General features: G+C 39.8%; 1 protein-coding gene and 1 long non-coding RNA gene across 2 annotated transcripts; both read left to right on the top strand.

The window, feature by feature from the left end:
• Positions 1 to 443: 443 nt before the first annotated feature.
• On the top strand, positions 444 to 2,711 carry LOC139393709 (uncharacterized). The gene is made up of 3 exons (XR_011629794.1): positions 444 to 699; positions 2,467 to 2,550; positions 2,634 to 2,711. It is a non-coding gene; the product is annotated as an uncharacterized lncRNA (long non-coding RNA).
• Positions 2,712 to 2,743: 32 nt separating this feature from the next.
• LOC139393703 (C-type lectin domain family 4 member E-like) lies at positions 2,744 to 7,455 on the top strand. Its single transcript, XM_071142053.1, has 4 exons — positions 2,744 to 2,906; positions 6,232 to 6,371; positions 6,448 to 6,557; positions 7,323 to 7,455. The coding sequence occupies exons 1-4, from the start codon at positions 2,852 to 2,854 to the stop codon at positions 7,453 to 7,455; spliced, it is 438 nt and encodes a 145-aa protein (XP_070998154.1). The 5' UTR covers positions 2,744 to 2,851.
• The last annotated feature ends 4,319 nt before the right edge of the window (positions 7,456 to 11,774 follow it).

Here is an 11,774-nt window from a genome sequence, read left to right as displayed (position 1 = left end):
CTGTTTTTGTATTTCTACGTGCACATCCTCTTCTGCACATCTATCACTCCTGTGTTAATTGCTCATTTGTAATTACTTTGCCACTATTGGCCTATTTATTGCCTTACCTCCTTACTTCATTTGCTCACACTGTATACAAATGTTTCTATTGTGTTATTGACTGTATGTTTGTTTACTCCATGTGTAACTCTGTTGTTGTTTTTGTCTTACTGCTTTGCTTTATCTTGGCCAGGTCACAGTTGTAAATGAGAACTTGTTCTCAACCGGCCGACCTGGTTAAATAAAGGTGAAATAAAAAAATAAATATCAAAAGGATTTGCAAGCTGACCTTTTCTACTTTTAAGCTACTATTCTACTATTCTACTTTCCCTCCTGTAGTATATTTCTGGAGTTAAACTGTAGCCCTGACAATAATCTATGTTCTCTTAGTACTTCCTGCTCCAGACCAGCTGACTGTTGACTCAGTGGACACCACATCAGCTGCTGTTAGCTGGAACCAGCCACCAGGATTGGACCAAACCCGACATCATTACCAGATCTCCTATCGCTGTTCAGGGACAGAACCACACATCACTACCACATCTTCACCCAGCATCACTCTCTCTGACCTGCAAGGTGGTACTCAGTACTCTGTCACTGTCTGCACTGTGCTGGAAAATGGAAAGCAAAGTCAACTGGTGTCCACAACCTTCACCACAAGTAAAGAATTATCCTACTTAACTATTGTGCCTGGTGTTAATGTAATGAATGTGTTGTGATGTTTATGCTTGTTTCTGTTCCTGTGAGTCATTATGTCAAGGAGTTGATCTGCCTCTGCTTGCTTTAACTTTATCAGCACTACAGTGTTTAAACACTTGTTATTGTGGAGAGGATTTATAATGCATTCAGAAAATATTCAGACACCTTGACTTTTCCCACATTTTGTTCTGTTACAACCTTATTCTAAAATGGAACAAATGTGTTTTCCTCGTCAATCTACACACAATACCCAATAATGACGAAGTGAAAACAGCTTTAGAAATTGTTGCAAATATATAAAAAACAGATACCTTATTTACATAAGTATTCAGATCCTTTGCTATCAGACTCGAAATTGAGCTCAGGTGCCATGAGGTCGAGGGAATTACATTTCTAAAGCCAGTGGGACTTCGTGACAATGATCACAATGTCTCCAACGTACAGCGCTCCCGGAGCAATTAGGATGAAGTGCCTTGTTGAAGGGCACAACAACAGATTTTTCACCTTGTCTGCTCCGGTATTTAAACCAGCAACCGTTTGGTTACTGGCCCAACACTGTAACCTCAAGGCTACCTGCCTCTACCTTACCTCTACCTACAGTACCCTCTGTTAATATTGAGACTACCTGCCTCTACCTTACCCCTACCTACAGTACCCTCTGTTAATATTGAGGCTTCCTGCCTCTACCTTACCCCTACCTACAGTACCCTCTGTTAATATTGAGACTACCTGTCTCTACCTTACCCCTACATACAGTATCCTCTGTTAATATTGAGGCTAGCAGCCTCTACCTTACCCCTACCTACAGTACCCTCTGTTAATATTGAGGCTTCCTGCCTCTACCTTACCCCTACCTACAGTACCCTCTGTTAATATTGAGGCTACCTGTCTCTACCTTACCCCTACCTACAGGCCCTCTGTTAATATTGAGGCTACCTGTCTCTACCTTACCCCTACCTACAGTACCATCTGTTAATATTGAGGCTACCTGTCTCTACCTTACCCCTACCTACAGTACCCTCTGTTAATATTGAGACTACCTGTCTCTACCTTACCCCTACATACAGTATCCTCTGTTAATATTGAGGCTAGCAGCCTCTACCTTACCCCTACCTACAGTACCCTCTGTTAATATTGAGGCTTCCTGCCTCTACCTTACCCCTACCTACAGTACCCTCTGTTAATATTGAGGCTACCTGTCTCTACCTTACCCCTACCTACAGGCCCTCCGTAGTTATTGGGACAGTGAAGCATGTTTTCTTCTTATGGCTCAATACTCCAAAAGTTTGGATTTTAAATCATGACTATGGGGTTAAAGTGCAACTCGTCAGCTTTAATTTGAAGGTATTGTCATCCATATCGGGTTAGAAATAACAGCGTAATGAGTAATAAAGTTGTGAAAAGTTTAGTATTCTCAGAAAATCAGTCCCGGGATAGAAATCTACGTTTTTACATTGCATTTATTTTAGGGGGCAGGAGAATTAACGAGGAGGAAAATCAAATTAACTTTGAGCTCTTTAATTCAAATTCTTTCATTGCAAACAGTAACAATTATTTTCTATGCCACGAGAGGTAGCGGATCCGACCAAATAGGTTGTGGAATCCATCAGTCCAAAACTGAGAGCTGCCGGATCCTGTTCCTGCAGAATCCAGCTCAAATAAAACACTGATACAGTAAAACACATTACCACATTACCAAAGATCTGACTTTAATAACTTGTTATTCAGAACATTTTCAGTGGTGGAAGAGACCCTCCACAGTTGCTGCAGTGTTTGTTCTACTGGCTGTGATCATTGGCCTGTGGGATTCCTGTAAGTCAACATTGTTTTTTACTAAAATATTTTTGTCAATGTTGTGACAGTTACACATTTTGATTGAGTTTTCCATTTTACAGATGCAACTTCAGAGAGAGACCAGCTACAGAATAGTCTAACTACCAGGACCACAGAGAGAGACCAGCTACAGAATAGTCTAACTACCAGGACCACAGAGAGAGACCAGCTACAGACCAGTTACAACACCCTGACTATAGAGAGAGACCAGCTACAGAGTAGTCTAAATACCAGAACCACTGAAATAGACAAGTTGAAGAAGAGTCTGAACACTACAACTATGGAGCGTGACCAGCTACAGAAGGAGATAGAAAGACTGAACTGGGAGAACAAAGGTAAATGTGTACAAAGGGCCCACCTTTTTATTTGCTTCCTGATCCACAGTTTCTGTAGTTGACCTGTTATCTCACACACAAGCATATTCAAGAAGTATTGTCAATGCTATCCATGACCATTAGGACCAGAAACAAATTAAGTTGACTGGAGCTGTGTTGTGCCTTTTCGCTCAACACACGCCACAGGAGATCAGAGGTCATCAGAACTACCTAGAACTCAGATTGTATTATTTTTTTAGGGGGTAGGTCATCTTTAATGTTGCAGATTGTGGCTTCCTTCAATGTGGAGCGGCAGGGTAGGGGCAGCAGGGTAGCCTAGTGGTTAGATTGTTGGACTAGTAACCGAAAGGTTGGAAGATCGAATCCCTGAGCTAGCAAGGTAGAAATCTGTCGTTCTGCCCCTGAACAAGGCAGTTAACCCACTGTTCCTAGGCCGTCATTGAAAATAAGGATTTGTTCTTAACTGACTTGCCTAGTTAAATAATTAAATATAAAAACATGTAATTGTCTGCACCATTTCCAATCCCCCATTTATATTGTCTGTAAAGGGTTTTTCTTTATTTGTACTATTTTCTACATCGTAGAATAATAGTGAAGACATCAAAACTATGAAATAACACATATGGAAACATATAGTAACCAAAAAAGTGTTAAACAAATCTAAATATATTTTATATTTGAGATTCTTCAAATAGCAACCCTTTGCCTTGATGACAGCTTTTCACACTTGGCATTCTCTCAACCAGCTTCATGAGGTAGTCACCTGGAATGCATTTCAGTTAACAAGTGTGCCTTCTTAAAAGTGAATTTGTGGAATTTCTTTCCTTAATGTGTTTGAGCCCATCAGTTGTGTTGTGACAAGGTAGGGGTGGTATACAGGAGATAGCCCTATTTGGTAAAATACCAAGTCCACATTATGGCAAGAACAGCTCAAATAAGCAAAGAGAAACCACATTCCATCATTACTTGAAAGAATCTCAAATATTAAATAGATTTTGATTTGTTCAATACCGTGTGTTATTTCATAGTTTTGATGTCTTCACTGTTATTCTACAATGTAGAAAATAGTCAAACTAAAGAAAAACCCTTGAATGAGTAGGTGTGCCCAAACTTTTGACTGGTAGTATATATATTTAAAAATATATATTTTACTTATTAATTCCACTAACCCTACCGCCCGTCCCTTAATTGTTGTAAACCAACTGAAAACAACACTGAGGCTTCTACTTCCAGCTTGTGCATACTATATACATATTATGGACGGAGCATATTTTACAATAATTATATTTTGCTTGTTTTTAGTCCCATCCTTCAGCTCCACTCAACCCCTCCCATCTATATCTGAACACCATCCAGTTTTCATTCATATTGGTCATATTTTTCAACTGTGCTGTGACGTTTCACAAACATCTGGATCCTTTCTAGTCTCACAGATTCCACATATTGTAACAATAAAGTAAAAACGTTTTGCTAGGAGTATTATTATAATATTGATCGATTGACTATGGCTTTTTAAATCACCCAGCAGGGCTATCTGCAGAGTTAGCTCCGGGTAAATGTTGCAATTCTTCAGTCATTCCTGAACCTGCGACCAAAAACAAGCTACATATGGACAGTACCAAAACAATTGATCTAATGATTCTTTCTCTAAGCAGCAAAATCTGTGGAGCTGGGATGGTTGTATCCCCCCATATACAATGCATTCAGAAAGTATTCAGACCCTTTCACTTTTTCCACATTTTATTAAGTTACAGCCTTATTCTAAATTGGATTTTAGAATGGCTATCCTCATCAATCTACACACAATACCCCACGATGACAAAGCGAAACAGTTTTTTGGGGGGTGTGCAAATTGAATAAAAAACAGATACCTTGTTTACTTAACCTCTGAAGTGTCGGACCTTTTTCTTGTTAAATGTTTGCCTAAAATGACATTCCCAAATCTAACTGCCTGTAGCTCAGGACCTGCATATTCTTGATACCATTTGTAAGGAAACACTTTGGAGTTTGTGGAAATGTGAAATTAATGTAGGATAATATAACACATTAGATCTGGTAAAAGAGAATACAAAAACAATGTTTGTTTTTTCCATCTTTATAATGCAAAGAAAGGCAAATATATGACTATGGAATATAGATTTTGTCCACTAGATGGCAGCAGTATGTGTGCAAAGTTTTAGACCAATCCAATGAACCATTGCATTTCTGTTCAAAATGTTGTATCAAGACTGCCCAAATGTGCCTAATTGGTTTATGAATACATTTAAGTTCATAACTGTTCACTCTCCTCAAACAATAGCATGGTATTATTCAGGACCTCAGACTGGGGGCGAAGGTTCACCTTCCAACAGGACAACGACCCTAAGCACACAGCCTAGAAAACACAGGAGTGGCTACGGGACAAGTCTCTGAATGTCCTTGAGTGGCCCAGCCAGAGCACGGACTTAAACCCGATCCAAAATCTCTGGAGAGACCTGAAAATAGCTTTGCAGCGACACTCCCCATAAAACCTGACAGAGCTTGAGAGGATCTGCAGAGAAGAATGGAAGAAACTCTCCAAATACAGGTGTGCCATGCTTGTAGAGTCATACCCAGGAAGACCTCAAGGCTGTAATCACTGCCGAATGTGCTTCAGCAAAGTACTGAGTAAACTGTCTTAATACTTATGTAAATGTTGCAAAAATGCAAAAATGTTTTTTTAAACTGTTTTTGCTTTGTCATTATGGGGTATTGTGTGTGGATTGATGACGGGGGATTTATTTTTTACATTTAACACTTTCTGAAAGCACTGTATATAACCTTCTATTGGTTGCAAGAATGGTGTGTAATAATTTTAACCTTTTTTTAATCCAGGGTCGTTTTGTGTATCAGTTCATAAACCATGTACCATGGAATAGGTACATGGAAAATCTCTTCCCCAACGTTGGTTTTCATTTAGAGTAGAACAGACATTTCCATATATTTTTGTTAGCTGCATGTGTAACAACTCTACCAGTCCTATTTCTATAACGTAGAAAGATTATAACGCTTTATATAAAAAATAAAAATAACGTTTTTTAAAAATCAATTAGTATATTTGAGTTTAACCATAATATTTGGAATAAACTGAAATTGCAACCAACTTTTTATGGCTTGTTTTAAAAATAGCGATATTTTGGAGATCATTTCATTTTAAAATAACCAAAAGTGAGAGGTTGTAATGTAATGCCATTCTTGAACATGGGGTGAGACATTTTTACTAATTTGCTGGAGAACCACTTCAGATTTAAGTATAACTTTAGTATGACTGAAGCCTTTAGTGAGAGGTTTAATGTGAAACTTCTAGGGTCCTGTCCTGAAGGATGGAGAAGGTTTGGCTGCAGCTGTTACTTCCTCTCTACTGAGAGGAAATCCTGGGAGGAGAGTAGACAGGACTGTCTGGAGAGAGGAGCAGATCTGGTGATCATTAACAGTGAAGAGGAACAGGTGAGAGACAGAGAGAGATACTCTATTTATTAGTCCATCATGTGTTAGTAACAATGCTTTTTCTGTTCCTCAACAGACATTCATCAATGGGTTTAAATCAGTCAGTTATGTCTGGATTGGTCTGACTGACTCTGTTACTGAGGGGACCTGGAAATGGGTGGACGGCACCCCACTGACCACCCCAAGGTAAGAGACTACTGATCTATAATAACACTGATCACCCCAAGGTAAGATACTACTGATCTATAATAACACTGACCACCCCAAGGTAACAGACTACTGATCTATAATAACACTGATCACCCCAAGGTAAGAGACTACTGATCTAATAACACTGACCACCCCAAGGTAAGAGTCTACTGATCTAATAACACTGACCTCCCCAAGGTAAGAGACTACTGCTCTAATAACACTGACCTCCCCAAGGTAAGAGACTACTGCTCTAATAACACTGACCACAGTGGAAGGAGTAGGACGGATTATCTGTTTTGTTCATACTCTTTCTGAGAGAGAGGTCTGTCCAACTCTGTGTTGTTCATACTCTAGGTTCTGAGAGAGTGGTCAGCCTAACTCTGTGTTGTTCATACTCTTTCTGAGAGAGTGGTCAGTCTAACTCTGTGTTGTTCATACTCTAGGTTCTGAGAGAGTGGTCAGCCTAACTCTGTGTTGTTCATACTCTAGGTTCTGAGAGAAAGGTCAGTCTAACTGTGTTGTTCATACTCTAGGTTCTGAGAGAGAGGTCAGTCTAACTCTGTGTTGTTCATACTCTAGGTTCTGAGAGAGAGGTCAGTCTAACTCTGTGTTGTTCATACTCTAGGTTCTGAGAGAGAGGTCAATCTAACTCTGTGTTGTTCATACTCTAGGTTCTGAGAGAGTGGTCAGCCTAACTCTGTTGTTCATACTCTAGGTTCTGAGAGAGTGGTCAGTCTAACTATGTTGTTTCTACTGCAGGTATTGGTGGAGTGGAGAGCCTGGTGGTGGTACGTACCAGAACTGTGGGGAAATCTATTACATATCGTCAGGCCAAGGAGTATGGAGGGATTTGGGATGTTCGTTTTCACAAGAATGGATCTGTGAGAAATAGGCTTCTCATAGGTACTTTTAATGAACTCTCTACTGTATGTTAATGATGCTCTGTAGACTGGTGTGATTTGATAGAATGGTACTCTGAACTTCAGGTAGGAGAGAAACAAATGTTCACATTCAGACAGACACACACACACAAGAAGACACTGATCTGAACCTGAGTCTCCCACAGGAGAAACCAACTTCTTCATTAGATAAGGAGGTAATCCTCTTGGGCCGAGAGCTGACACTGATTTTTGAAGTCGCAGGTTGGGCTGCCGCATCACGTGACCAGGAGCAACATGACTGACTACTGTCTGCTGCACAAGCTGACACACAATCATGTATTCATACTGTATGTCAAAAAGTGTGAATAAATAGGGGCATAACATCTGTAATCTAGAAGGACAAGACATCTCCCTGCCTCTTTAGGACAGTGAATTTTACAGTGTACATTTTAAAGGTCTACTCCTAAACTTGAAGAAAGAAAAACTGGTGTCAATAAGACATTGTGCCTTTTAAGACAGAGTGAATGTTACTATTTACATTTGAACTCATATCTTGTTCACTTCCTGTTTGTGGTGACAACACCAGAATGAAGGGTTGGATCATAACCATCAGTTATCAAAACAGTGTCTAAGGTTTTGCAACAAACAGGTCACGACCCCTGGTGACCTTTAATACAGGTAGTGATTAGATTCAACTGTTTTGAAAAGCAGATATTATTTAGCAAGTGAATGTAGTTGTTTAATGGTTGTATTATATTTCAGAGGGAGAGATAGAATCCCAAATGATACCCTATCCCCTTTGTATTGCATTCCTTTTGGTGAGTAGTGCACTATAAAGGGAATGGGGTGTCATTTGGGATTCTCTCACAGCCAGAGAGTTAGGCCGAATACAGGGAGAGACAGTTTACGCACGACTCACCATGGCCCAATGGAGGCCCGTTGAGGCTCTTCAGTTGGCCATCCCAAGATCTCAACAAAATCACAACAAGGAAAACAAAAAGACTATCCAAACCAACCTGGTTGGGAGGCTACTTTCATATAGCTTCTCTGATCAGTAATTACCTGTCAATCATCCATGCCTGAGAGCAACAGGGTTGGGAGGCTACTTTCATATAGCTTCTCTGATCAGTAATTACCTGTCAATCATCCATGCCTGAGAGCAACAGGGTTGGGAGGCTACTTTCATATAGCTTCTCTGATCTGTAATTACCTGTCAATCATCCATGCCTGAGAGCAACAGGGTTGGGAGGCTACTTTCATATAGCTTCTCTGATCAGTAATTACCTGTCAATCATCCATGCCTGAGAGCAACAGGGTTGGGATCAATTCCATTTAAAAAAGGAAACGCCACATGTACGTTTAAACATTTCTTAGAAAAGATTACAATGCATAGTCTTGGAGGTTGGCAGTGAGCTACCCTGAAGGAGCAGATCCTGAGTGAAGTGTCATATTAAGTTAATAATATAGAACTGTTCTGTAGAATAGACCACATGTAAGTACAGTGTGAATCCAATTGGCACAATATCTGCTGATGCGATCAAATGATGTCACCACACTCAGGTTTCTTTCATGAACTGGCTTCGCTTCATATCCATTCAGTCAATTCAAGAAATAAACAGAAATTCCTATTTAACATTGTTTCTCATAGACAACTCCAACTTCCAATTTCAACATTCTCATTACATAGACAAGCTTTGAGGAAAATGTATTTCAGTTTATTCACTGTATTGAAATGGAATTGACCCTAAACCTGGTGCGAAATCACTTTCTTAAAGGCCCAGTCCAACAAGAACTTGGCCCTGGCTACTGCTGCCCCCTAGTGGTAGGATGTGAGACGTGGAAATAGACTTGATTTGTCCCAATCTCTCTTCCCACGACAAGTTTAAAAGCATTGGATTGGTTTAGGCATAGGCCATGGAACAAGTTTCCATACCTGGCATTTTCTTTCCAATTTGACATTTTATTTCACCTTTATTTAACCAGGTAGGCCAGTTGAGAACAAGTTCAAATTTACAACTGCGACCTGGCCAAGATAAAGCAAAGCAGTGCGACACAAACAACAACACAGAGTTACACATGGAGTAAAACAAACATACAGTCAATAACACAATAGAAAAGTCTATATGCAGTGTGCGCAAATTAGGTTTCCAAGAAGGGAAGTGAACACGTGCACACTACAGGAGAAGGGAGATATTGGCCCGCAACTTGTCGCATAATCCACATATCTACCTCCATTCCTAACATTATTACACTGCGTCTCATACTAAATGTTGATTTTTTATGACAATTACAAAATGCAGAAAAATGGTTTGAAAGCATTTCTGTTGTGAAATGTTAACTAAAAAAGTAGACTCAGCAATATGACGTAGATGCAGAAAGTAAACCGCATAGTGGGTCAATTTCAACAACAACTAAGAGCGTTCTTCTCTGCTGTTTTGGTGCCCTGGATACCACACTTTAAACAGCGTGATGCGAACCTGTGCACATGCGCAGATACTGTGTGTGACTGCGAAGTGTTGCATCTCGTTAATCTCAATATCTCCGGTGCGGCCCGTGGCATCGTCATTTCACGGAGTCTACCTGGATGTGTTATATTTTCCTTGTGTCAAAATGACAGGTATATTTATCCATGGCTTGAGCAGGGAGGTCTGGATTGGACTTCAGCCATACAGAGGGAGTTTGGGAGTGGGTTGATCGGACCAGTGGTGTAAAAAGTACCCTATTTTCATACTTGAGTAAAAGTAAAGATACCTTAATAGAAAATGACTCAAATAAAAGTAATCCAGTAAAATACTACTTGAGTAAAAGTAAAAAAGTATTTGGTTTTGAATATAGTTAAATATAGTTATAGTTAAGTATCAAAAGTAAATGTATAAATAGTGGGTTGATGGGACACCTCATCTTATGGAGTTGTGTTGGATATCAATTTCAAGTTTTAAGCAGTTTGTTTTTATTTGTAATTAAACTGGCATATCAGAAATGTAATATGTAATAGAAGTTAGCAGGTGTTATATTAGTGGTGAAGAATACATGTACACCATTGTGTAATGTATTGTAGTGAATGTGGGGACTAGTCCCTCATCCAGCAACTGTCAAACCAACACCTTAGTAGTTACACCAAGAGATATGAAACCTTTGACAAGGTTGCTAGGTGTTGGGTTAAGGTCACTACAGTATATACTCAGTATAGACTTATGAGGTTGCTAGTGTTGGGTTATAGACCAGGTTATGAGGTTGCTAGGTGTTGGGTTAAAGTCACTACAGTATAAACTCAGTATAGACCAGGTTATGAGGTTGCTAGGTGTTGGGTTAAGGTCACTACAGTATAAACGCAGTATAGACCAGGTTATGAGGTTGCTAGGTGTTGGGTTAAGGTCACTATAGTATAAACTCAGTATAGACCAGGTTATGAGGTTGCTAGGTGTTGGGTTAAGGTCACTACAGTATAAACTCAGTATAGACCAGGTTATGAGGTTGCTAGGTGTTGGGTTAAGGTCACTATAGTATAAACTCAGTATAGACCAGGTTATGAGGTTGCTAGGTGTTGGGTTAAGCTCACTATTGTATAAACTCAGTATAGACCAGGTTATGAGGTTGCTAGGTGTTGGGTTAAGGTCACTATAGTATAAACTCAGTATAGACCAGGTTATGAGGTTGCTAGGTGTTGGGTTAAGGTCACTACAGTATAAACTCAGTATAGACCAGGTTATGAGGTTGCTAGGTGTTGGGTTAAGGTCACTATAGTATAAACTCAGTATAGACCAGGTTATGTGGTTGCTAGGTGTTTGGTTAAGGTCACTATAGTATAAACTCAGTATAGACCAGGTTATGAGGTTGCTAGGTGTTGGGTTAAGGTCACTACAGTATAAACTCAGTATAGACCAGGTTATGAGGTTGCTAGGTGTTGGGTTAAGGTCACTACAGTATAAACTCAGTATAGACCAGGTTATGAGGTTGCTAGGTGTTGGGTTAAGGTCACTACAGTATAAACTCAGTATAGACCAGGTTATGAGGTTGCTAGGTGTTGGGTTAAGGTCACTATAGTATAAACTCAGTATAGACCAGGTTATGAGGTTGCTAGGTGTTGGGTTAAGGTCACTACAGTATAAACTCAGTATAGACCAGGTTATGAGGTTGCTAGGTGTTGGGTTAAGGTCACTACAGTATAAACTCAGTATAGACCAGGTTATGAGGTTGCTAGGTGTTGGGTTAAGGTCACTACAGTATAAACTCAGTATAGACCAGGTTATGAGGTTGCTAGGTGTTGGGTTAAGGTCACTACAGTATAAACTCAGTATAGACCAGGTTATGAGGTTGCTAGGTGTTGGGT

This window comes from Oncorhynchus clarkii, unplaced genomic scaffold (assembly GCF_045791955.1).
Source record: "Oncorhynchus clarkii lewisi isolate Uvic-CL-2024 unplaced genomic scaffold, UVic_Ocla_1.0 unplaced_contig_5644_pilon_pilon, whole genome shotgun sequence".
In the NCBI taxonomy this organism is placed as follows: Eukaryota; Metazoa; Chordata; class Actinopteri; order Salmoniformes; family Salmonidae; genus Oncorhynchus; species Oncorhynchus clarkii.
The sequence above is the reverse complement of the archived record's forward strand: the minus strand, read 5'-3'. Positions and strand labels throughout refer to the sequence as shown.

What these genes read in the sequence shown, in the direction of transcription:
- LOC139393703 (XM_071142053.1), top strand. Translation starts at nt 2,852, where the DNA reads ATGGAGCGTGACCAGCTACAGAAGGAGATAGAAAGACTGAACTGGGAG. An exon ending in ACTGAACTGGGAGAACAAAG is followed by an intron (nt 2,907 to 6,231) that starts GTAAATGTGTAC and finishes TGAAACTTCTAG; the next exon opens with GGTCCTGTCCTGAAGGATGG. An exon ending in TTAACAGTGAAGAGGAACAG is followed by an intron (nt 6,372 to 6,447) that starts GTGAGAGACAGA and finishes GTTCCTCAACAG; the next exon opens with ACATTCATCAATGGGTTTAA.